We start from the raw sequence: 25,322 nt of genomic DNA, 5'->3' as shown, positions 1-25,322 counted from the left end.
AGGCTACAGCCAAGTGTCTCTGGTTCTCCTGAAAGTGCAGGGAAGAGAATGAGCGGGTGGGGCCGGGTGCGGGGAGGCCTTTGCGCGTGGAGCTGTATGTTCTTATAGTGGGCGTGACCCTGCAGCCCCACTCAGCACAGGCGGAAGTGGACTGAGGCAGTGCCCTGACAGCAGGTGCCTGTCCCCCTGGATGCTGCCTACCCCGTCACCAAGATTGGGGGGCCCTTTGAAGGGCAGAGCGGCCTGGGCCCAGAAGAGGAAGCTAGGGGGCTCCGCAGGACAGCTACAGTGACCAAGGCAGCCTGCTGTGGGCTGCCCAGCCAGTCCCTGAGGGAGGGGGCCAGGGTAGCGGCACGGCCATAGGGCCAATGGGTGCTTGTCCTCAAGGGTGTAGTCTAAAGAGTTTCAGCCTAGTAGAAACTGAGGGCAGGGTGCTGCCCAAGATCACCTGGGGGAGGGGAGCCCAGGTCTAGGGAGTCCCTGGACAGAGCCCTCCCCCCTGATGCCACAGATGGGGGTGGGGACTAGTGTAGCCTCACATTTTTCATGTGCAGAATGGGGCACGTCACTGTCGAGCTGATGCCTGCACCGGAGCACATCACCAACCCCACTCTGTACATGGAGGGCGGGGGTGGGTTGAGTGTGGGAGGAGGCTCAGGTGAGGTGGAGGGTGACTGAGAATGCAGTCAGGGCTGGTGCTGGGGGAGGGGAGGATGCTTCCCCCCCTCCCCCGCTGTGTCAGCTGTACCATAGGGCTGGAGTGGGGCTGCCAGCCAGAAGTGCCTCTTCCCTACAGCAGGTCTGAGACCCTGTGCAAGGCTCGCTGGGGCGCGTGGGGCTATGCAGCACAGGGGGAACGCAGGTGGGGACCCCTGCTGCAGCTGCTGTCCTTGGCTCTCACTGTTTTGGGGGTCATGCTGATTCCTGACTGCAGGAACAGGTGTGTGGCTGGTGGGGGTTGGCTCTTGCTCCTACCTCTGGGAGAGGATTTGAGGGCCACTGGTTGGAATTGGGGGAGGAGAGAGGAGGGGTGTGGGAATCAGGCTGGGAGCTGCTTTTCTGAAAGGGAAGGGGCATCCAGCGTTGCCATTAGCCCAGATCAGTCACCTAGGGCTTAGGCCACCGGGGCATAGGAGCAGTGGCCCCTTGTCCTATGGACGTGACTGGTGCTGTTTTAGCCTGACCCCCTTACCCCCTACACCTGTGTTATAGCACTCTGATGCCATTCAAAGGAGCACGTTTATTTTAGGGATTCAGAGGGGGAACTGAGTGAATCTGTAACAGGAAAAAGTTAAACAAATCGTCTAGTCGCACCTTAAAGACCCACAACACATGTGGACAGGAGCGGGGTCTGAGCATCCCCACCCTGCCGGCCAAGGCCTTTGCCCTCCTGGGGTACAGGGGCAGTCCCCCTTGTATGGAAACTCCACCGCCCCGCTGTGCACACATACTACTGCCCTAGTCTGCCTCTCCCCCTGCCCCTCGCCCAGTGCTGGGGGCTGCTCTTGGCCTAGCCCGGTCCAGGATCCCTATCCCATCCCCAAGGCAAGGGCTCCTGTGCTGTGGCATGTACCCTTGCACACACACACACACCCCCCCCAGGGTGCCTGGGGGGGGGGGGTCACAGCAGCCCTTAAGGCCTGGTCCCTATAACTCAATATTGCCCAGAAGGGGGGAGGGGCTTTGCCAGGCCTTCAACTGAATTGGCTCCTTAGGATTTGAGTGACAACCACGGTGGACCAATGACCCGTTTGTTTTAACTCCGCCTCCCCGTTGCACTCTACTATAGTTGGTTCGTCGCCCGTCGTCTCAGCCAATCAGCGTCTGGCGAATCCACTAACCCGCCTCCCCTGCTTCGGCGGTTCGCTGCGATCGAGCAAGCCGCCCTCCCCGCCTAAGCCAATCAGCTAGGAGAGCGGCTTTATGGGCGGCCCTGCCGACTAATGGGGGAGACCGCACTTCAACGCGAACCGCCGCTTGCTTCCTTTTCCCTTGGGGGCGTGCCTCCCTTAGGCCACGCCCCGCACAGCCAATAAACGGGGAGGATAGCTGACGGGTGCGTGCTGAGGCCAATAGAAAGGAAGCTGCCTAGTGATTGACGGACCGGGGTGTAGGCAGTCCCCTCTGCGGCCGCGCCCTCCGCTCCTTCCACCAATAGGAGACCACAGCGGCGTAACGAGCGTTCCGCAGACCCAATGGGATGCGGCCGAGGGGGCGGGGCACTGCCCCGGGGCGGAGAGGCGGACGGAGGCAGCTGGCCGCCATCTTGGATGCCGCGGAGCCCGAGAGACGGCGGCGAGTGGGGGGAGGGGGTCGCGACCCGGCGGATCGGCGGCAGCATCGCGACAGGCGGCCCGCGAGCGGGGGGAGGGGACCGATCCCCGGGGCCCGGCCGGCCCGCAGGAGCCTCCGGTGAGGGGGGCCGGGGGGAGGGGCTATAGGGGCTGATGGGGGAGGGGCTATAGGGGCTGATGGGGGAGGGGCTATAGGGGCCGGGGATCTTGAGAAAGGGATGCGATGGAGGTCGCGGCTATAGGGGCGGGGAGGATCCATAGGGGAGGGGCTGGAGGATCCGTGGGGGAGGGGCTATAGGGGCTGGAGGTTCCATAGGGGAGGGGCTGGAGGCTCTGTGGGGGGGGGCTATAGGTGCTGGAGGTTCCATAGGGGAGGGGGGGCTGGAGGATCGGTGGGGGAGGGGCTATAGGGGCTGGAGGTTCCATAGGGGAGGGGCTGGAGGATCGGTGGGGGAGGGGCTATAGGGGCTGGAGGTTCCATGGGGGGGGGGCTGGAGGATCGGTGGGGGAGGGGCTATAGGGGCTGGAGGATCCATAGGGGAGGGGTATAGCCGGCGAGGGGCTCTAAGGGCAGGGAGGAGCTGTGGGGCAGAGGTCTGGGGATATTTGGGGAGGGCTATAGGGGGCTGGGGGAGCTATAGGGGAGGTGGCTGTAGCGGTCTGGGGAGAACCTGTAGGGGGAGGGTCCCTGGGATCCGGCGTGAGAGGGGGGCCGTAGGGTCCATGCCAGGAGGTATTGGGATGCGATGGGGGGGGGGGCACAGTGAGCAAGGCGGGAGGGAAAGGGGAAGGTGTGTTGCAGCGGGGAGAGGGGGCAGCGCTGGAGGTTCCTGGGGGTGAGGTGTTGCTGGGGCTGTAGGGGACGCACCGCTGTTGGGAAGTTGTACGGCAGTTCAGCAGAGGAGACTGGAGCAAGGGATCAGGGGTGTCTATCAGGACACCTAGGTTCCCCTCCCCCCTCACACAGGTTTGTCACTGGAGTCATTTCAGGGCACAGCACCCTCATGGACCATGGATGGGATTGTGTGTGTTGGGGGGGGGGGGGGGGGGGTACAACCCTGGCCATGATGCCCAGAGGACAGGATGCCCATGAGAATTGTCCCTAAACCCCTCCATTGACCCTCCCTCCACTCCGCAGGGAGCTTGTCCCAGGAGCTTGCACCAGGGCAGGGAGGGGGGTGTCTGGAGAAACAGGCAATTGCTCACGTCTGCTCCTAGCCAGTTCTGGGGTTTATTTGCGGTGGCTGAAGCCCTGTATCCCATTCTAAGGCTGGCCAGTCCAGGGCCCTGGAGGGGTGAGACCATTTCTTACTCCCACCAGCCGCTCCCTCACTCTGGGACCATATCAGAGGTGGCACCCAGTCTAGAGGGCAGCCTCCCTTCCCCCAACCTCCTTTAGGGCTAAAACCTACAAGGCCTGTCCAACTCTTCTTCTCCTGACCTTCCCATCCACACCGGCCTCAAGGGATTTGATTTTGAGGCTCCCTCCCTGGGCATTTGCATCCCTCCTGGGGAGCCAGGACCCCAGCTTCAGAGCAGCAGCTAAACCCTTTTCCTTTTGGAAGCAGTCTGTGATTTTGGGCTTTCAGAGGCTGCCAGGCCACAGCCCCTTCCAAAAGCCTGCGCTTCCTTCGGGAGAACCGGCCTGTGGGTCTTCAAGTGACTTGAACCAAATAGCTGGTTTCTAGGAGGCTTACAGCCTGTTTTAAAGAGGTAGCCTCAGTCTGATCAATTTTGGGGCTTGCCTGGCTAGGGGGAAAGTGAGTGGGTAGCTTCCCCGATGGGCCCCTACCTCAGCTGTGTTGGAATCCCTCTGCAGGCCAGTTTCATCGGGTCTCCAAAGGATCTAAATCACTTTCCAGAGGCACCACCTGATCCTGCTCCCCCACATGGCTCGACAGCTAACGTGTTTTCCTCATGCCAGTCACAGGGCAGGGTCCCTCTGCACCGTACAGACACAGGACAGCCCCTGCCCCACAGGGTGGGCGGCTTTACAGGCTTACTGAGGGAGGGTGGGGTACTTATGGGTAAGGCAGGGGATGGGGATGCCCTTTGCCACCTTGCTTGCTGGGATTCACCAGGGTGCTGCAGTTTTCAGCGGGACATGGAGGCTGAGGTTCTCCCTAGGTCCTTGGGTGGAATGCCAGACCCCCAGGAAAAGCAGTGAGCAAATGCCTCCACAGTACCAGTCCGAGAGCCCCCTGCCCCTCACAACCACAGTCCAGAAGCCCAGCTCCCACGCCTAAGCAAAGGGGCGGCAGGATGGAATCTAAAATGAGCAAATTTGTTCATGCCACTTGGCGCGTGATGGGCAGCGTGTGGCGTAACTGGAGGGAAGTGTAGGCTAGTGGTTAGAGCAGAGGCTGGGAGTCAGAACTCCTGGGTTCTCTGCCTGGCCTCTGGGAGGGAAGTGGAGGCCAGTAGCTAGAGCAGGAGGAAATGGGAGGGAACTCACACATTCTACTCCAGCCTCCTTTGTGCCCTGAGGTACAACCCCTCCCCAGCTTAGTTATGCCTCAGTTTCCCCCATCTGCAAAGCAGGCCTAGTAACACTCACCTCTTTCCATAAGCCTTGTACAAAGGGTACCCCCATGTGCTGTTATTCTCCCCCCCAAACCCCAGAGCCTAGTCCCTGAGTCTTTATAACCTGGTCCTTTCCCAGCATCCCTTGCTGCAGTGCAGGTTGTGGTGGGGGGAGGGGCTCTCATGCTGCCTCCCAGTCATGTGTCTCTTTCACCTGTGTAGGAGCCACCCCCTTGCAGGCCCTAGACAGCCAGGGCACCTGTAGGTAAGCCAGAGCCCCTGGGCCTCTTGCTTTTGGGGGGCACAGGGGCTAATCAGTAGCCACGTGGGATGGTGGGAGGCACGTGCAGGGGCCCCTGGGGAGGGCTGCTGGGATCCTGGGGGCAGCTGGGGGTGGATCAGTGCCAGAGGGGCAGCAGGTCCCAGCAGCTTCCTCTGTGTGGCTTAACAAAGAGGAGGCTGGGGGGGGGGGGGTGACTGTTCTCCGCCTGTGACACCCCCATGGGGAGCGAACAGCAGGCACCCGCCTCCCCAAGGCCCTGGCTGGGATTGGAAATAAAGGGCTGGTTATTACTGGGGGGAGGAAATGAATCCCTGGAAGGATTGGCTGGGGCGGGGCTGGCTTCTCCCTCAGTGGCAATTAGCCAATCGGGCCAGGCTGTGTGCCCTGGGGGGCAGAGGAGGTGATCCTTTGGGGAGCTGGCTGACAACTGTCCCCTTAAGCCTCGCGGGGGGTGTCAGATTAAGGGGCACGGCCAGCACCCTGAGGCCTCCCAGGTGTTGTTCAAAAGCAAAGGGCAGGACCCCAGGCCTCGGGGAGGGTCTGTGGTGTGTAAACCCCTCCGCCGGGGACGAGGAAGTGAAACTGAGGGAGCTGGTAATGGCCAGGCCCCCCAGGGAGGATAAACAGCCCCCCTGTGAATCACCTGCCCCCCAGCTAGGGCACTGCTGGGGTGAGGGGCCCACGAGAGACATGGGCAGGGCGTATTGTGCTGGGGCTGTTCTCTGCTTCCCCCTGCCCCGGGCCCATAGGGAGCAGATCAGGGGCCTGGCTGAGCACCCGGCCCTGGGGCTGTTCTGCTTCCCCCCAGCCCCGGGCCCATAGGGAGCAGATCAGGGGCCTGGCTGAGCACCCGGCCCTGGGGCTGTTCTCTGTGCCCCACGGGCTGGAGAGTATCGTGAACTGCTCTGGGGCAGCTCTGACTCGCTCTGGGGGGCAGCAACTCACAATCCAAGGCAGGAAAGTGGCTTCAAGCTGCCGCCCCTACCTAAGAATCAGCCCTGAGGTAGGAAGTGGCCCAGGAAAGCCAAGCACCGGCCCCACCTCTATCTCCTGCCCAGCCACAGACGGAAGGGAGGAGGGTCCAGGGGGAGGCTGACCCAGCCCTGTCTCTGCGCTGTGTGAACACACGGGCTCAGACATCCCCCTGCCCCCCAGTCGCCCCCAGGGTAGCTGGTCCTGAGAGCCGGGCTGGCTCAGCTCAGACTCCAGTGTGATCGGTTGGGGACTAGCACCCAGCCCCCCCGAACCCTGCTCTGGCCTCTGCCCCCCGCCACTGGGCAGGTCACGAGCCGTGTTCCCTTGAAGCCAGTCCCAGGGCCACCAGCTGCCACCCCCTGGTGTGGGGCCATCGTGGCCAGCCCTTTGGTGGGGCCTGGAGTAGGGCCAGGAAGGGATGGTAACTTGCAGGCCCCTGGTTGGCCAGGCCTCAGCCAGGCCAGCCACATGGTCCTCCAAGCCTGGCTTGTCTGGAAGGCTGCGGTGTGGGGCTGTGTGCGCAGCGCTGCCCCCTGCTGGTGTGGGGGGGTGAGCGTGTGGCTGTGTGCGCAGCGCTGCCCCCTGCTGGTGTGGGGGGGTGAGCGTGTGGCTGTGTGCGCAGCGCTGCCCCCTGCTGGTGTGGGGGAGTGAGCGTGTGGCTGTGTGCGCAGCGCTGCCCCCTGCTGGTGTGGGGGAGTGAGCGTGTGGCTGTGTGCGTAGAGCTGCCCCCTGCTGGTGTGGGGGAGTGAGTGTGTGGCTGTGTGCGCAGCGCTGCCCCCTGCTGGTGTGGGGGAGTGAGTGTGTGGCTGTGTGCGCAGCGCTGCCCCCTGCTGGTGTGGGGGGGTGAGTGTGTGGCTGTGTGCACAGCGCTGCCCCCTGCTGGTGTGGGGGGTGAGTGTGTGGCTGTGTGCGTAGCGCTGCCCCCTGCTGGTGTGGGGGGTGAGTGTGTGGCTGTGTGCGTAGCGCTGCCCCCTGCTGGTGTGGGGGGGTTGAGCGTGTGGCTGTGTGCACAGCGCTGCCCCCTGCTGGTCAGTGGGGGGATGCACATGTGGCAGTGTGCGCAGTGCTGCCCCCTGCTGCTGGGGGTGTGAATTCACAGCTGTAGTAAGGGCTAGGAGGAGGGCCTGGCTGGCTCCGGGGCAGGGCAGTGGGGGGGGTGGCTGGTTGCTGGCCGAGGACACATTGCCATAAGCCCTGCTTGCCGTTCCCTGCAGCGTTGGAGCTTTCTGAAGCATGAGGAGAGCCCCTCGCCAGTGACCGAACATGGCTGACAAGAGGAAATTGCAAGGTAGGGCGGCTCTCCCCTCCGGCTGCCCCCCACCCTTCTTGGGTGTGAAGTGGGCGCATGTGGCAGGGGGCAAAGAGAGAGGGGCTTCTTCCCCCTCCCTGTGTGTGTTCCCTGCCTTGTGAGAGCCGCAGTGGCGGGGCTGCCTTAGAGCGGGGGGCCTGGGCACCAGGACTCCCGGGTTCTCTCCCTGGCCCCGAGGAGAGTGGTGTGTAGTGGTTGGAGCTGGGACTCCCGGGTTCTCTCCCTGGCCCCGAGGAGAGTGGTGTGTAGTGGTTGGAGCTGGGACTCCCAGGTTCTCTCCCTGGCCCCGAGGAGAGTGGTGTGTAGTGGTTGGAGCTGGGACTCCCAGGTTCTCTCCCTGGCCCCGAGGAGAGTGGTGTGTAGTGGTTGGAGCTGGGACTCCCGGGTTCTCTCCCTGGCCCCGAGGAGAGTGGTGTGTAGTGGTTGGAGCTGGGACTCCCAGGTTCTCTCCCTGGCCCCGAGGAGAGTGGTGTGTAGTGGTTGGAGCTGGGACTCCCAGGTTCTCTCCCTGGCCCCGAGGGGAGTGGTGTGTAGTGGTTGGAGCTGGGACTCCCGGGTTCTCTCCCTGGCCCCGAGGGGAGTGGTGTGTAGTGGTTGGAGCTGGGACTCCCAGGTTCTCTCCCTGGCCCCGAGGAGAGTGGTGTGTAGTGGTTGGAGCTGGGACTCCCAGGTTCTCTCCCTGGCCCCGAGGAGAGTGGTGTGTAGTGGTTGGAGCTGGGACTCCCGGGTTCTCTCCCTGGCCCCGAGGGGAGTGGTGTGTAGTGGTTGGAGCTGGGACTCCCGGGTTTTATTTGTGGTTCAGATCACTGTGACCACAGAGCTGTCCCTTCTCCCGCCCCCACGCTTCGTGCTGGGCTGAGGGGTGTCAGGGCAGTAATTGGGCCAGGCTGGGGCTGGGGCTGACTCCTGCCCCCTGCCCCCCCAGGTGAAATCGATCGGTGTCTGAAGAAGGTCTCCGAGGGGGTGGAGCAGTTTGAGGATATCTGGCAGAAGGTGAGAGCTCCCCCCTTTGACTTGCTCGCCCCCCCCCCCCCTGGCTCCCCCTCTCCCCCCCCGGCTCCCGCTTCCCTGGCTCGGTCCCCCTCCCCATTCCCCCAGCTCAGTGCTCGCTGCCTGCCTGTCTTGTTCTCCCCCCCTGCATCCTCCGTCTGCTGCCCCACGCTCATCACCCTCCACCTCCCTCCCTGTCCCCATCGCCCCAGAATGGGCAGCCCCTCCCCCTTTTCGCTGTGGCTAGGGCAGCCCAGCCTGTCAGGCCTCAGCCCACCCTGGGGCACCTGGGCTCCCATAGACACCCCACCCCGATCCTACGTGGGCTCAGGCACCGCCAGCCTGCCAAGCGCTCTCTGCCCCCCGCCCGTCTCTCGCCCGCAGCTCCACAATGCGGCCAACGCCAACCAGAAGGAGAAGTACGAAGCTGACCTGAAGAAGGAGATCAAGAAGCTCCAGGTGGGTCCCGCGCGGCGGCTGGCTGGAGCCTCTGGGGGGGCTGAGTCAGGGGCCACCCACCCCCGAGAGACAGTCCCTGGAGCCCTGCCTGCGCTCACCACTGCACCTCACTCCCCTCCCCAGCCACAGGGAGAGACCCCAGGAGGGCTAGCGCCCCGCCTCCTGCTCTAACCGCTAGGCCCCACTGCCTTCTCAGAGCTTGGGGACAGAGCGCAGGCGTCCTGACCCCACCTGTCTCTCCCTGGCCTGCCTTTCTGCCCCCCCTCCGAGTCTCCAGTGAGATCCGTGTGCTCCCTGGTACATCGGAGTCTCACCCCGCGTGGCAGGGGGCCGCCTCCCCGGTGGAGGGGCTCCTCGCTATGGGGTGAACTTTCCAGGAGCCGGACGTCCCCGCTCCCTCCCCCATGTCTGTGCCGGGTCCGAGTCAAGCGAGGAGAGGGGCGGGCGCTAAGGGCCTGTGTCTCTCTTCCCCCCCTCCCCCCCGTCCACCCCTCCCTTCTCTCCACCCCATCTCCGCAGAGGCTGAGGGACCAGATCAAGACGTGGGTGGCTTCGAACGAGATCAAGGACAAGAGGCAGCTGATCGACAACCGGAAACTCATTGAGACGGTAGGAGGCTGCAGTGGTAATGGTCAGGCTGCAGGGCGGCTGCCTGTCGGGGTCAGGAGGGAAGTTTTCCCTCCACTCCAGGGCTGTAACCGGTGGGTTTTTTGAGCAGCTGAGCTGGTCCCAAGAGCTGCCTGCTGGGTGTTTCTTGCTCGCTTGCAAGAACGTGTCAGATTTGGGGGTGGAGAGCGTCTCCCTCCAGCGTACGGGGCAGAGACCCGGGGAATTTTCTGGCCCCTCCTGCCCAGCCTGGGGCATGACTCCAGCTGTGTGGATCCCAGGATCGGTGGCACCTTGGTTTTAAAGTCTCGGGGCGAGGGATGGGGGATCAAAGGGCTGGCCAGCTGATCTGTGAAGTCTGGTGGGGGCGGGGGCATGCTGTGCCCCACTTCCCGACTGTCAGGGAGGGGCGGGGGAGCAGGCCTGCTAGCCGGCTGTGTCTGGAGCTGGTGCCTCACGGGCCAGCTGAGACCGGCCCTGGCGATACTGCACTGGGGGAGGCTCAGCCCTGCAGCAGTGGCAGCGGTGGAATCACTAGAGGAATGCCAGCACGCTTGGGCTCTCCTCTCTGCTCTGGGAGAGCGGTGCGGTCTAGTGGTTAGAGTGGGGGGGGGGCTGGGTGCCAGGTCGCCTGGGGTCTCTCCCCATCTCTGGGAAGGCAGTGGGGGTCTAGTGGTTAGAGTGGGGGGGGGGGGGCTGGGTGCCAGGTCGCCTGGGGTCTCTCCCCCTCTCTGGGAAGGCAGTGGGGGTCTAGTGGTTAGAGTGTGGGGGGGGGGCTGGGTGCCATGACGCCTGGGGTCTCTCCCCCTCTCTGGGAAGGCAGTGGGGGTCTAGTGGTTAGAGGGGGGGGCTGGGTGCCAGGATGCCTGGGGTCTCTCCCCCTCTCTGGGAAGGCAGTGGGGGTCTAGTGGTTAGAGTGGGGGGGGGCTGGGTGCCAGGACGCCTGGGGTCTCTCCCCCTCTCTGGGAAGGCAGTGGGGGTCTAGTGGTTAGAGTGGGGGGGGGCTGGGTGCCATGACGCCTGGGGTCTCTCCCCCTCTCTGGGAAGGCAGTGGGGGTCTAGTGGTTAGAGTGGGGGGGGCTGGGTGCCAGGTCGCCTGGGGTCTCTCCCCCTCTCTGGGAAGGCAGTGGGGGTCTAGTGGTTAGAGTGGGGGGGGCTGGGTGCCAGGTTGCCTGGGGTCTCTCCCCCTCTCTGGGAAGGCAGTGGGGGTCTAGTGCTTAGAGTGGGGGGGGGGGCTGGGTGCCATGACGCCTGGGAGCGGGGTCTAGTGGTTAAAGCAGTGGGGGGCCAGCTCTCCCTGTGGCACTGCCACCCTAGCACCTTTTCTGTGGGGCCAGCCTCCCCGAATGCCCACGGCAGGTCTCCAAGCACCGGGGAGGGATCCGTGTGTTGGTCATTCCAGCGATGCCCCTGGGATCCCGGAGCCGGTCCCTGCCCTCCGCACAACCGTCCCGGGGAGCCGGGCCGGGGGACTGGACGCGGGGTCAGAGCGCAGGGACTCGGCGACGGCGGGGATCACGCCCCGCGGGCACCGGGGTTCTCTCCCCTCCGGGAATCGGCGTCTGCTCACCTGAGCCCGCCCTCCTTGCGGCTAAGCCACGCCTCCTGCTGTGATTGGCTGATGGGGCAGTGTGACATCACAGAGGGCAGCCAGCTGGCAGGGCGGGGCCGAGGAGTGGGCTCTGGAAGGGGCAGGGCTGGGGCCCCGAATGACAGGGGGCGACATGGGCTAGCGGTAGGGGCGGGCTGCCTGGACTCGGGGCGGGGAGTGGGGAGGAGAGGAGCCAGGGAGAGGCCGTCAGGCGTGGCCACCCCTGTGCTAAATCTGCCTTGCCCAGGACATGACTGGGGGGAGAGGGCAGCCCCTGTGTGTCTTGGGACCCCCCCCCCCACGTTCCCAGCCACTGAGCTCCTCCCCCCGCCCCGCTCTCTGCTTCCAGCAAATGGAGCGGTTCAAGGTGGTGGAGCGGGAGACCAAGACCAAAGCCTACTCCAAGGAAGGGCTGGGGCTGGCGCAGAAGGTCGACCCGGCGCAGAAGGAGAAGGAGGAGGTCGGCCAGTGGTTAACGGTGAGGCTGGGGGGGGCACAGGGAGGGGCCAGAGCTCAGAGGGAACGGGGGCGGTTCGTCCTGAGCAGCCCCCACCCTAGAGGGGCAGCGTCTCAGCGCCGGGCAAGGTGTCTGCGTATAACCGGCCCTCAGGCCCGCCCCCAGAGGAGCCGGGTCTCCGTGCTGGGTGAGGGGTCTTCATGCCCCACCCCAGAGGCGGTTGCACCCCAGTGCCGGGCGTCTGGGTTGCTGCCTTTCTTGCCAGGCAATTGCAGGTTCGTTATTTGCCTGCGATCTTCAGCTAGGGACCACCAGAAACGGGGGTGCGACTGCTGGGACTTCGGGGGGGCTGCAGGTGGCCAGCAGCCGGCCTGGGTGAGCCCCCCAGGACTGCGCTGGGAGTGACTGTGGTTCCCCCCCCCCCCCCCCAGAACACCATTGACACGCTGAACATGCAGGTGGATCAGTTTGAGAGTGAAGTGGAGTCGCTCTCGGTGCAGACGCGCAAGAAGAAAGGGGACAAGGATGTGAGTGGCCGGGGCACCGGGCGGCTGGGTGCGGGGAGGCGGCACGGTAAGAGGTGAGGGCAGGATCCAGGACTCCTGGGTTCTAGGAGGGGAGTGGGAGGTAGTGGTTAGAGCAGGGGCTGGCCACCAGGGCTCATGGGTTCTCCCCGGCTCTGGGAGGGCGTGGGGGCTAGTGGAGATGAAGGGGTGGTCAGTCTGGCCTGTGTGCTGAGAGCAATGGGGTTCTGTGGGCCGTGGCGGGAGCAGAGGCAGGGTGTGAACTGGGCGGGGGGTGTTCGTGGGCCCGTGTCCATCCACCCCCACCACCTCCCCGCAGAAGCAGGACCGGATTGAGGGGCTGAAGCGGCACATCGAGAAGCACCGGTACCACATCCGCATGCTGGAGACCATCCTGCGCATGCTGGACAACGACTCTATCCAGGTGGACTCGATCCGCAAGATCAAGGACGACGTGGAGTATTACGTGGACTCCTCGCAGGACCCCGACTTCGAGGAGAACGAATTCCTCTACGACGACCTTGACCTCGAAGACATTCGTAAGTGTCCCGGCCCCGGCGGGGCAGAGATGGGGCGGGCGCCCAGGTCGTCCGCACGGCTTGGCCCGGGCCCCCCAGCTGATATCGGCATCCTGCTTGGGCTAGAGACCCCCGAACCAGAGAGAGGATGGGGGCAGCTGAGCTCGTTTATCCCTGTTCGGCCCGGTGCCACCCCACACTGTTCCCCCAGAGACCCCTCTGCCTGCTGCTTTTCTCGTCCCACGGAGCCTCCGTTCCCCCTTCGTCCCCACTGCCCTGTCTGCGGTCACACGAGGGCATCCCGGTGGATTCCCAGCTCCCCTTGCTCGGCTGCGGGTGCCTTCGAGGGTTGGGATTGGCCCTGCCTTGGGCAGGGGCCTGGACTTGATGACTTTCTGAGGTCTCCTCCGACTCTATGGTTCTATGAGGGTGGCTTTTTCCACGGTCCAGCGGTGGCTCGGCTTTGGGGGGTGGGGTGGGGAATCCACCCCCTGCTGGCAGCAGAAATCCTCCTCCCCTTGCAGTTTGGGGTCCTTCAGGCCAGCCCGTCCCCCCTCTGGGAAACTCTGTTCCTCCCCTGCAGTGACGCCGCCCCCGACCGCGTCAGCCGAGTTCACTAGCGACCCCTGCTCTCCAGATCTTGTTCCCTCCTCCCCCAATCCCTTGTCCGTTTCACACCCTCGATCCGCCCCCTGGGGGTCAAGCCGGGGGAGCTGCTGCTCGGAAACCCTGGCCCGGCTTCCCCCCTGGGCTGTGATGGATTCCCCCCTCCCCGCAGTGACCCCCCAGGGCTCCGAGGTGCCCCGTGTCTGGCAGCGGCTTTGCAGACAGGCCAGGACACGTTCCCGGGCGGCGTCTGGAGGAGCTGGGGCGCTTTGCAGCAGCTAGCGGTTGGGCGACAGGCCTTAGGGGTTGCACCCAGAGCGGTTTTCTCCGAGGTGTGCTCAGGCCATTTGAGTTGCCAAAAGTGAGCTTCGAAGAAAGCCCCCCCCCCACCCAAGCCTTATTGCCCGGCCAGAGCCAAGTGTCCCCCAGGCAAGCAGGGAAACCGGCCCAGACCAGGGAGGTGTCGCGAGGCCTGGGAGACCTCCGCTTCCCGGGAAGGCCCCAGGCCCTGGTGGGATCCCGGCGTCCGACTCCCAGCCCGGCTGCCTAACTGCGTCTCGTTCTGGTCCCCCCCTTTCCAGCACAGGCTCTGGTAGCCACTTCCCCACCCGGCCACAGCCACATGGAGGATGAGATCTTCAACCAGTCCAGCAGCACTCCCACCTCCACCACCTCCAGCTCGCCCATTCCGCCCAGCCCTGCCAACTGCACCACGGTACGGCCCCAGCGCACCCCTGGGCACGAGGGGACTGGCCGAGGCCCCAGCGCCCCCAGCCAGCCGGGGGCTGGGTCAGGGCCCTTTAAGGAAGGCAGCAGTGCCCTGAAGATGGCTGAGACGCAGGACACCTGGCTCTGGGCGGGGGTGGAGTCTAGTAGATAGAGCTGAGAGCCAGGAGGCCTGGGTTCTCTCCCTGGCTGAGAGAGGAGAGTAGGTTCTAGTGGTTAGAGCGGGGCTGGGGGGGCCAGGATCTCCTAAAACTCTGGGTGGGGAGTGGGGCCTGGTGGTTAGAGCGGGCAGGCGGGGGGGAGCCAGAGGTAGGGGGTTAGAATGGGGGGGCCCCAGATAACTGCCCATGGCTAACCCAGACCAGGCCTCCGGCGCCATGGGCAGGCGTCACCCAGCAGAGGCCCCCCAAAGACAGGAGGGGGACCAGCGTGTCGTGTGCGGGGTGACTGGGTCCTGCCCCCCCAGGGCGTGAGGGGGCGAGCGCCGGCCAACCCCCATTTCCTCCCCCCCAGGAGAATTCGGAAGACGACAAGAAGAGGGGGCGGTCGACGGACAGCGAGGTCAGTCAGGTGAGTGACGCGGCAGGAGCCGGGGGCCTGCCCCAGGACTCCTGGGGTCTCGGCCCGGCTGGGGGAGGGAGCAGGGTGCAGTGGTTAGAGCAGGGAGCTGGGCTCCCTTGGGGCTGGGCCTCATGAGGGTTTGGTGGGGACTTCGTGGGGAAGCCCAGGAACATGGCAGCTGCAGCTGGGAGTGGGTGGGGCTGCCTTAGCCCCGCCTCCTCCGGCTCCTTGTTGGGGGGTTTGGATCACATGGGCCCTTGGCCCCGCCCCCTCCCAGCTTCCTTCCAGTGAGGCAGAGGGAGGGGCGGGGCTGCCTGGGCTGGCCCTGGGAGGCTGCAGGGATGGCAGCCATGGGGCTGGGCTGCCCACCTGCAGTGAGCTGGGGGAAGGGCTGGGCATGGGGGTGGGGTTAGAGTTGGGGGAGGATTCGGGGGGGTTCAGAATGGGGGCTATGGGACTCAGGGTAAGCTCAGAGTGGGGGGCTGTGGGGTTGTGGAGCTGGGAGAGGGCTCAGAGGGAGGGGGCCGTGGGGAGCCATGGGGCTGGGGAGGGCTCAGGGGGAGGGGGCTGTGGGGAGCCATGGGGCTGGGGAGGGCTGGGGCTGGGGAGGGAGGGGGGGGGCCTGTGGGGAGCCAGGGCTGGGGCTGTGGGGAGCCATGGGGCTGGGGAGGGCTCAGAGGGAGGGGGCCGTGGGGAGCCATGGGGCTGGGGAGGGCTCAGAGGGAGGGGGCCGTGGGGAGCCATGGGGCTGGGGAGGGCTCAGAGGGAGGGGGCCGTGGGGAGCCATGGGGCTGGGGAGGGCTCAGGGGGAGGGGGCTATGGGGAGCCATGGGGCTGGGGAGGGCTCAGGGGAAGGGGGCCGTGGGGAGCCATGGGGCTGGGGAGGGCTCAGAGGGAGGGGGCCGTGGGGAGCCATGGGGCTGGGGAGCCATGGGGCTGGGGAGGGCTCAGAGGGAAGGGTCACATTGGGGGCGGGGCGTGGGGAGCCATGGGGCTGGGGAGGGCTCAGGGGGAGGGGGCTGTGGGGAGCCATGGGGCTGGGGAGGGCTCAGAGGGAGGGGGCCGTGGGGAGCCATGGGGCTGGGGAGGGCTCAGAGGGTGGGGGCTGTGGGGAGCCATGGGGCTGGGGAGGGCTCAGGGGAAGGGGGGGGGAGGGGGCCGTGGGGAGCCATGGGGCTGGGGAGGGCTCAGAGGGAGGGGGCCGTGGGGAGCCATGGGGCTGGGGAGGGCTCAGAGGGAGGGGGCACATTGGGGGCGGGGCGTGGGGAGCCATGGGGCTGGGGAGGGCTCAGGGGGAGGGGGCTGTGGGGGAGGGCCGTGGGGAGCCATGGGGCTGGGGAGGGCTCAGAGGGAGGGGGCCGTGGGGAGCCATGGGGCTGGGGAGGGCTCAGAGGGAGGGGGCACATTGGGGGCGGGGTGTGGGGAGCCATGGGTCTGGGGAGGGCTCAGAGGGAGGGGGCCGTGGGGAGCCATGGGGCTGGGGAGGGCTCAGAGGGAGGGGGCACATTGGGGGCGGGGTGTGGGGAGCCATGGGGCTGGGGAGGGCTCAGAGGGAAGGGTCACATTGGGGGCGGGGCGTGGGGAGCCATGGGACTGGGGAGGGCTCAGGGGGAGGGGGCTATGGGGAGCCATGGGGCTGGGGAGGGCTCAGAGGGAGGGGCCCTTGGGGCGCCATGGGGCTGGGGAGGGCTCAGAGGGAGGGGGCCGTGGGGAGCCATGGGGCTGGGGAGGGCTCAGAGGGAGGGGGCACATTGGGGGCGGGGTGTGGGGAGCCATGGGGCTAGAAGAAGGGACCGTGCCCCCCCGGCATGGCTCGGTTGCATGGAGGCTGTGGGGCCCGTGGCTCCCTGTGGCAGGGCCATTGGGCTCTCGGGTCCCTTGCGTGGCAGGTTCCCGCTTGCGGCTCTGGGGGCCAGGCAGGGGCGTCCTGCGGCCCCAAGTCCCCCCCCCCCCCCCCACCCCCCATGCTGTGGCCAGCGCGTTTGTACAGGGCCCGGCCCCACGGAGCCAGGCCGGAGGGAACGGCGCCGGGTCCCACCAAGGCCCTGGGTCGGGCCCAGCCCCCTCAGCGAGTCTGCCTGGGAGCCAGGCCGCCTGGGTCCCCTCTACATCTCTGGGAGGGGAGTGGGGACTAGCGGTTAGAGCTGAATGTCTTAGTTCAACCCTTGGCTCAGAGGGCAGGGGGGCCTAGTGGGCAGAGCAGCGGGACTCCTGGGTTCTCCCCCCAGCTCTTGGGGGGCGGGACTAATCCCCCGTCTGTCCCCGCAGTCTCCCGCGAAGAACGGTTCGAAAAGCGTCCACAACAACCACCCCCCTCCGTCGCCTGCCGTCACCCCCAGCTACCAGCTGGGCAGCAGCTCCAGCACCTCCTCCTCGCTGGGCAACGGCCCCGGCTCCGGCAGCAACGGGGCCCTGTCCAACAGCGGCGGGAGCGGGAGCGCGGGGGCCAAGGCCCTCCCGGCCCCCGGCCACACGCCCAGCACCCCCACCCCCTACGCCCAGGCTGTGGCGCCCCCGCCCCCCGGTGCCAACGCTTCGCAGCCCCGGCCTCCCAGTGCCCAGCAGAACGCCAGCAAGCAGAACGGCGCCACCAGTGAGTGCCCGCGCAGAGACGAGCTCCCCGGTGTGGTTAGAGCCGGGACGCCTGGGTTTTCTTCCCAGGTCTGGAGGGGAGTAGGGCCTAGTGGTTAGAGCAAGTGGGATTGGGAGGCAGGATTCCTGGGAGAGGGGGCTAGTGGTTAGAGCGGGGGAGGGAGGAGGGTCAGGACTCCTGGGTTCTGTCCTCAGCTCTGGGAGGGAGTAGGGACTAGTGGTTAGAGCTGGGGGGTGGGGCGTGCTGGACTCATAATGGCCAGGGGGTTAGAATAAGGGGAGCTTCCCTGCCCCCCCGAGGTGCTCCCCCCTCAGCTGTGTGCCACCTGCCCAGGTTACAGCTCCGTGGTGGCTGACAGCTCGTCCGACTCCGTTCTCAGCAGCAGCGGCCCAGCGCTCCCCAGCCAGCCGGTGGCCCACAACCCGCCCAGCAGCACTGCGTGAGTACCCGCCCGGTGGCCTCACCCCCAGGGCCCCGCCAGCCACCTGCTGACGCACTCTCCTCTCCCCCAGGAAAGAGCCCAGCGGCGTCCCCGCCCCCCCCAGCGCCAGCTCCGGCCTCCTGGTCCCCATGACGGTGAATGCCCCGAGCTCCCCGACCCCCCCCTTCTCCGAGGCCAAGCCGGGCCAGCCGCTGCTCAACGGGCCGCCCCAGTTCAGCTCCACGCCGGAGATCAAGGTGAGCGCCCCTTCCACGTGGGGGGGGGGAGGGGGCGCCAGGCTCCCACCCACCCATCCTGTTTGTCGCTTTCAGGCACCCGAGCCCCTGAGCAGCTTGAAATCCATGGCAGAGCGAGCAGCCATCGGATCCAGTATAGAGGACCCAGTGCCATCGCTCCACCTGGCGGAAAGGGGTGAGGGCTTCTGGGTTCTCTCCCCAGCTCTGGGAGGGGAGCGGGATCTAGTGGTTAGAGCCGGGGGGTGGGGGCTGGGAGCCTGGACTCCTGGGTTCTCTTCTAGGCTCTGGGAGGGGAGCGGGGTCTAGTGGTTAGAGCCAGGGGGCGGGGGCTGGGAGCCTGTACTCCTGGATTCTGTCCCAGGCTCTGGGAGGGGAGCGGGGGTCCAGTGGTTAGAGCCGGGGGGCGGGGGCTGGGAGCTGGACTCCTGGGTTCTGTCCCAGGCTCTAGGAGGAGAGCGGGGGGTCTAGTGGTTAGAGCGGGAGGCAGGACACGTGGGTTCTCTCCCAGGCTCTGGGAGGGGAGCGGGGTCTAGTGGTTAGAGTAGCAGGGAGCTTCCTGCAGTCCCATCTGCAGCTTTCATGCCTTGCTAGAGGACAGGAAGGGATCTCACCCGTGCACGTGGTGTCCCAGCCCAGCAGGCTGCATTCGGAGTCCCAGGAGAGGGGTCCCTCCGTGTGCAGCCCCTTGCCCCATCCCAGAGGGGGGGCCAGGGGAGGGAACGCTGTGTGGATGGGTTTGGATGCTTAGCGCCCCCACGGCTCTGTGGAATCTAACAGGCTGTCACCTGCCCCTTCCCCCGTAGATATTTTAATTAGCAGCACGACCTCCCAGCCGGCCTCCAGCCAGCCGCCCATCCAGCTGTCGGAAGTGAACATCCCTCTCTCGCTGGGTGTCTGCCCCCTGGGGCCGGTGCCCCTCACCAAGGAGCAGCTCTACCAGCAGGCCATGGAGGAGGCAGCCTGGCATCACATGCCTCACCCCTCCGACTCGGAGAGGATCCGGTAAGATGCAGCCCTCCCCAGGAGCGTTGGGGACTTGGGGAGAGCAGGATGCCTGGGGTTGGTCTTTGGCTTTGCAAGGGGAGTGAGGTTGGGAGGGGCGAAGGGGGGCTGGAAGTCAGGATAACTGCGCTCTTTCCCAGCTCCGGGGGAGAAGTGGGGTCTAGTGGTTAGAACAGGGAAGCCGCAAACCAAGACTTCTGGGTTCTATCCCCAGATCTGGAATGGGAGTGGAGTCTAGTGGTTTGAGGCGGGGGGTGCACCTGGGTTCTCTCCCTGACTGTGAAATGGCAATGGAGTTTAGTAGTTAGGTGTGGTGGGGGGCTGATCGGGAGCCAGGTCTATACGGTTCTGTTCCCGGAAAAATCATGGAGGGGATCCTCAAGGAATCCATTTTGAAGCACTTGGAAGAGGGGAAAGCGATCGGGAATAGTCAACATGGATTCACCAAGGGCAAGTCCTGCCTGACCAACCTGATTAGCTTCTGTGATGAGGTAACTGGCTCTGTGGACATGGGGAAGTCAGTGGATGTGATATACCTGGACTTTAGCAAAGCTTTTGATATGATCTCCCATGGTATTCTTGTCAGCAAGTTAAGGGAGTATGGATTGGAGAAATGGACTGTAAAGCAGATAGAAAGCTGGCTAGATTGTCCGGCCTAACGGGTAGTGATCAACGGCTCGGAGTCCGGTTGGCAATCGGTTTCAAGCGGGGTTCCCCAAGGATCTGTTCTAGCGCCGGTTTTGTTCAACGTCTTTATTAATGACCTGGGAGATGGCAAACCTCAGCAAGGTTGCAGATGACACTAAGCCGGGGGAGAGGTAAATTGCAAGTTCATTGGATTTTAATGAATCTCTAAACTCAGGGGTTGTACCATGTGACTGGAGAATTGCTAATATAGTTCCTATTTTTAAGAAAGAGGGAAAAAAAGTGACCCGGGTAACTACAGGCCTGTTAGTTTGACATCTGTAGTATTCAAGGTCTTGGAAAAAAATGTGAAGGAGAAAGTAGTTAGGGATATTGAAGTTAATGGCAATTGGGACAAATTACAACATGGTTTTACAAAAGGTAGATCGTGCCAAACCAACCTGATCTCCTTCTTTGAGAAAGTAACAGATTTTTTTTAGATAAAGGAAATGCAGTGGATCTAATCTACCTCGATTTTAGTAAAGCATTTGATACAATACCTCCTGGGGAATTATTGGTTACATTGGAAAAGATGGGGATCAATATGAAAATTGAGAGGTGGATAAGCAACTGGTTAAAGGGGAGACTACAGCGGGTCATACTGAAAGGTGAACTGTCAGGTTGGAGGGAGATTACTAGCGGCGTTCCTCAGGGATCAGTTTTGGGACCAATCTTATTTAATCTTTTTATTACTGACCTCGGCACCAAAAGTGGGAGTGTGCTAATAAAGTTTGCGGATGACACAAAGTTGGGAGCTATTGCCAATTCAGTAAAGGATTGGGATATCATACAGGAAGATCTGGATGATCTTGTAAATTGGAGTGATAGCAATAGGATGAAATTTAATAGTGAGAAGTGTAAGGTTATGCATTTAGGGATTAATAAGAAGAATTTTAGTTATAGGCTGGGGACACATCAGTTGGAAGTGACGGAAGAGGAGAAGGACCTCGGAGTCCTGGTTGATCACAGGATGACTATGAGCCGCCATTGTGCCATGGCCGTGAAAAAAGCAAATACGGTCTTGGGATGTATTAGGCGAGGTATTTCCAGTAGGCATAAGGAGGTGTTAGTGCCGTTATACAAGGCATTGGTGAGACCCCATTTGGAATACTGTGTGCAGTTCTGGTCTCCCATGTTTAAGAAGGATGAATTCAAACTGGAACAGGTACAAAGAAGGGCCACTAGGATGATCCGAGGAATGGAAAACCTGTCTTATGAAAGGAGACTCAAGGAGCTTGGCTTGTTTACCTTAACCAAAAGAAGGCTGAGGGGAGACATGATTGCTCTCTTTAAATATATTGAGGGATAAATACCAGGAAGGGAGAGGAATTATTTAAGCTCAATACCAATGTGGACACAAGAACAAATGGATATAAACTGGCTACCAGGAAGTTTAGACTCAAAATTAGATGAAGGTTTCTAACCATTAGAGGAGTGAAGTTCTGGAACAGCCTTCCAAGAGAAGTAGTGGGGGCAAAAGACCTGTCTGGTTTTAAGATTAAGCTAGATGGGTTTATGAAGGGGATGGTTTTATGGGATAACATGATCTTGGCAACTAATTGACCTTTCACTATTAGTGGTAAAAAGGCCAATGGTGGGATGATAGGAGTTACTGAAGAGAACTTTTCCTGGGTGTCCGGCTGGTGAGTCTTGCCCACATGCTCAGGGTTCAGCTGATCACCATATTTGGGGTCGGGAAGGAATTTTCCTCCTGGGTAGATTGGCTGAGGCCCTGGAGGTTTTTCACCTTCCTCTGTAGCATGGGGCCCGGGTCACTTGCTGGATGATTCTCTGCATCTTGGGGTCGTTAAACCATCATTTGAGGACTTCAATATCGGAACTATGGGTGAGAGGATTATTCCAGGAGTGGGTGGGTGAGATTCTGTGGCCTGCATTGTGCAGGGGGTCAGACTAGATGGTCATAATGGTCCCTTCTGACCTTAAAGTCTATGAGGTAGGTACGTTGGAGGGCAGGGGTGAGGTCCAGAGTGATCCAGACACATTGGACGATTGGACCAAAAGAAATCTGATGAGGTTCAACAAGGACAAGTGCAGAGTCCTGCCCTTGGGATGGAAGAATCCCAAGCATTGTTACAGGGTGGGGACCGACTGGCTAAGCTGCAGTTCCCAGGTCCTCTTCTGCTGGATAACAGCAGATGAGAAGCTGGATGAGTCTCAACAGTGGGCCCTTGTAGCCAAGAAGGCTAATGGCATATTAGGGGGCATTAGGAGGAGCATTTCCAGCAGGTTTAGAGAAGTGATTATTCCCCTTTATTTCGTACTCGGGGGACCACATCTGGGCTACATCTAGACTGGCATGATTTTCCGCAAATGCTTTTAACGGAAAATTTTTCCGTTAAAAGCATTTGTGGAAAAGGGCGTCTAGATTGGCACGGACGCTTTTCCGCAAAAGCACTTTTTGCAGAAAAGCGTCCATGCCAATCTAAATGCGCTTTTGTGCAAAAAAACCTCGATCGCCATTTTCGCAATCGGGGCTTGTTTGCAGAAAACAAATCTGAGCTCTCTACACTGGCCCTTTCGTACAAAAGTTTTGTGCAAAAGGACTTTTGCCCGAACGGAAGCAGCACAGTATTTCCACAAGAAGCACTGATTTCAGACAGTAGGAAGTCAGTGTTCTTGCAGAAATTCAAGTGGCCAGTGTAGACAGCTGGCAAGTTTTTCCACAAAAGCAGCGGCTTTTGCAGAAAAACTTGCCAGTCTAGACACAGCCCTGGAGTATTGCGTCCAGTTCTGGGCCCCCCACTACAGAAAGGATGTGGACACATTGGAGAGGGTCCAGCGGGGGGCAACCAAAATGATTCAGGGGCTGGAGCATACGACCTACGAGGTGAGGCTGAGGGATTTGGGCTTCTTTAGTCTGCAGAAGAGAAGAGTGGGGGGGGGGGGGGGGTTTGATAGCAGCCTTCAACTATCTAAAGGGGGATTCCTGAGTGGAGAGAGGCTGTTCTCAGTGGTGGCAGATGGCAGAACGAGGAGTCTCAAGTTGCAGTGGGGGAGGTCTGAGTTGGAGATTAGGAGAAACTCTTTCCCTAGGAGGGTGGGGAACACTGGGATGGGTTCCCAAGAGCAGGGGTGGAATCTCCATCCCTACAGGTTTTTAAGTCCCGGCTTGAGAGAGAGGCCTGGCTGGGCTGATTTGAGTTGGGGTTCGTCCTGGTTTGGCCAGGGGGCTGGACTCGCTGACTCCTGAGGTCTCTTGGAGCCCTGTCCTGTTTCCAGTAGACCCGGTGTTGCACCTCCTCCCATAAGGCTGTCTAACACTCTTCCCCCCTTTGCAGACAGTACCTGCCCCGGAACCCCTGCCCGACCCCTCCCTACCACCACCAGATGCCTCCGCAGCACTCGGACACGGTGGAGTTCTACCAGCGGCTCTCCACGGAGACGCTCTTCTTCATCTTCTACTATCTGGAGGTACAGAAGGGTCCCCTCTGCAGGCTAGAGCGCTCTATAATCCCGCCCTGCCTGGCCGCCGCTGCCGCCTTTCCCTCGGGCAGGAGGGGCGAGGTGGGTGAATGCTGCCAACATGCCCCCCCCTCCTGCTGGCTTTGTGCATTGTCCACCTGGCACCCCACTCCCTCCCTTGTGGCCCCCCCCCCATACCTCTACCACTGGTACCTGCAGAGATTCACACCCCCGTTAGCCACCAGAGATTGGTATGTGCAAGGGGAACTCCCCTCCCTGCAGGTGGGAATGGTATGTGCCAAGCCCCCCCCACACACACACGCACACCTCTGTCCACCTTTCCCTGGTATGTGGGAGGGGCTGATGCACAGTTCCCATTGGCCATTCCTGTGACTGGTACATGCCCACCCCCATAGATGGACCGCATGGGACAAGTGTGTGTGTGGGGGGGGTATGTCTCCTCCCCACCCTGCACTTGGTACATGCTGACTGGTGTTACTGCCCTATGTCACTAGTCAGTTGCTTTCCTCCCAAGCAGGCTGCTAATGGTACATTCCCCTTCAGCCCTGCTGCCTTGGGTACTTAGCAAGCCCACCCCCATGCTAGTGGTATGGGCTGAGCCGCTCCCCACCCCCAATGTCCTATGGTCTGTTCCCAGCTGCCTCCTGTGTCAATGGTACTTGCCAAACCATTTACCATCTCCCACCATGTCCAGGGGCACGTTCCCAGCACCTCCCCCCTCCCCAACCAGTGGCACATGCTATTTGCTCCCGAGTCCCATAATAGGGTCCCTGGGCCCCCCCATCCCGAGCCAGTGGCACGAGCCGTCTGCTCCCCCAGGCGCCGGGGTGGGGTCCCTCTGCCCCCGCTGTGAGATGCCCGGTTCTCTCGCAGGGTACCAAGGCGCAGTACCTCGCAGCCAAAGCCCTGAAGAAGCAGTCCTGGCGCTTCCACACCAAGTACATGATGTGGTTCCAGCGGCACGAGGAGCCCAAGACCATCACGGATGAGTTTGAGCAGGTGGGTGCTCGGCCTCCATCCTTTCCTCTCCCAGGGTACTGCCCCACTGGGGAATGCAGCCACCTCTGGGGTGGGGCCACTGACGTGGAAGGGATTCAGGGAGGCCCTACCATAACAAGCCAGTCTGCTCCCCAAGGCAGGCTCCTCCATAACAAAGCAGCCCTCTGAGCCCCAGCCCCCATGGAGCAACCCTACAATAACAGTGGGAGGTGTGCCGTGCTCTACACGCAGCTGAGACCTGGCCATGCCCAGCCAGCACCATAGGCTCCTTCTGTCTGTCCGCCTCCACCTGCTGATGCCTTCTCTCCCACCCCTCAGGGCACGTACATCTACTTCGACTATGAGAAATGGGGCCAGCGGAAGAAGGAAGGGTTCACTTTCGAGTACCGCTATCTAGAAGACCGCGACCTGCAGTGACGCCTGCTCACCCCCTATGGGGCGCCAGCCTTCCAGTCACGCGGGCGGGACATTGGGGTGTGGGGGAAGGAACAAGAACCAAACTTGCTGCCTCCACCCCCTTCTACCATCCCCCCGGGCGGGGGCCCCTCCAGCCATCCGAACCCTTTAAATGCATGCAGTTTTAAAAGACAAGAACAAGGGGGGGGGAGGAATCAGCCATTCCCTGCCCCCCTTCTGGGGTGTGTTGAGGGGCGGGCAGAGGGACATGCGCAGATGCAGAAAGTGAACAAAGAAATCTCGGAGGGGGGAGGGGTTAAAATCATTTGGCTTTTTTTAAAAATTAAAGCAGCAAAAAAATTCAGCAGAATTATTGTAACCCCCAAAAAATCCTACTGGGGGACCTCAGACCCCACCTCTCTCAATTCTCCCCCCCCCCCTCCCATTTGCCTGTTTTTTGTCTCTTCTCCCTTTCATGAGCTTTCGATCCAGCCCCAGAGCAGCTCGGCTGGGTTTATCTTGGGGGGAGGGACGGATAGGAATTCATAAGGGGGGGCTGTTTCTCCAGATTGCTTTCCCCCCCTTCTCCCGAGGTGCTATGCAGCCGTTGTGAGGGCCGGGTGTTTAAAATATTTTTCGTAACCCTATTTTCATTTTGGAAAATATTTATGAATAAATAGTTTTATATGATGTCTTCTCACACAAGAAATGGGGGGGAAGGGGGGGGGAAAGGCACCAGCAACCTGCAGCTTTTCTTTCTGCACTGCGGACAGCGTCGGAGAGGTAAGGGCAGGGATGAGACACGAGTCCTGCTGTAGGGTTCGCTAGACATGCAGAGCCAGGACTCCTGGGTTCTCTCCCTGGGGAGGGGAGTGGGGCCTAATGGTTGCAGCAGAGGGGGTTGGTAGCCAGGTTCTCTCTGTGGCTCGGGGGAGGGGTTGGGTGGTGGGAGTGAGTCTTGTCCCTTTTCCCCTGTGGATATAATGGGCACATGCACCCAGCCACTGGGCTTGTGGGGGTAGAAGGACCACATTTTGCTCTCATTTTATTCTGAAAATATCGTAGGACATGGCCGGGGATCACCCTCAGCGAGTCAGTGGTACA

At 62.3% G+C, this 25,322-nt stretch overlaps 1 protein-coding gene across 5 annotated transcripts; it reads left to right on the top strand.

Moving 5' to 3' along the window:
- Positions 1 to 2,246: 2,246 nt before the first annotated feature.
- Positions 2,247 to 24,908, top strand: CNOT3 (CCR4-NOT transcription complex subunit 3). 5 transcript variants are annotated; one of them, XM_075915292.2, is made up of 18 exons: positions 2,247 to 2,412; positions 7,290 to 7,363; positions 8,310 to 8,377; positions 8,759 to 8,833; positions 9,353 to 9,442; positions 11,380 to 11,508; positions 11,919 to 12,014; positions 12,331 to 12,550; positions 13,717 to 13,850; positions 14,375 to 14,422; positions 16,691 to 17,015; positions 17,349 to 17,454; positions 17,528 to 17,693; positions 17,769 to 17,868; positions 18,497 to 18,695; positions 22,679 to 22,904; positions 23,697 to 23,822; positions 24,141 to 24,908. In XM_075915292.2, exons 2-18 carry the CDS (start codon positions 7,339 to 7,341, stop codon positions 24,237 to 24,239), a joined length of 2,232 nt encoding a protein of 743 aa, XP_075771407.1. In that variant the 5' UTR covers positions 2,247 to 2,412; positions 7,290 to 7,338; the 3' UTR covers positions 24,240 to 24,908. The 5 variants fall into 5 exon arrangements, with proteins under 5 accessions (XP_075771407.1, XP_089626443.1, XP_075771406.1 ...); XM_075915291.2 differs by having other exon boundaries at positions 2,248 to 2,412; positions 14,375 to 14,431; XM_075915294.2 differs by having other exon boundaries at positions 2,250 to 2,412; positions 14,375 to 14,431; positions 22,679 to 22,811.
- Positions 24,909 to 25,322: the final 414 nt, after the last annotated feature.

The sequence above is a fragment of the Pelodiscus sinensis genome, chromosome 18 (genome assembly GCF_052426305.1).
Source record: "Pelodiscus sinensis isolate ZL-2025 chromosome 18, ASM5242630v1, whole genome shotgun sequence".
Taxonomy (NCBI): domain Eukaryota; kingdom Metazoa; phylum Chordata; order Testudines; family Trionychidae; genus Pelodiscus; species Pelodiscus sinensis.
This window is presented reverse-complemented; position numbering and strand designations above follow the sequence as displayed.

What these genes read in the sequence shown, in the direction of transcription:
- CNOT3 (XM_075915291.2), top strand. Translation starts at nt 7,339, where the DNA reads ATGGCTGACAAGAGGAAATTGCAAG. An exon ending in CCTTGACCTCGAAGACATTC is followed by an intron (nt 12,551 to 13,716) that starts GTAAGTGTCCCG and finishes CCCCCTTTCCAG; the next exon opens with CACAGGCTCTGGTAGCCACT. An exon ending in GCTCCACCTGGCGGAAAGGG is followed by an intron (nt 17,869 to 18,496) that starts GTGAGGGCTTCT and finishes CTTCCCCCGTAG; the next exon opens with ATATTTTAATTAGCAGCACG.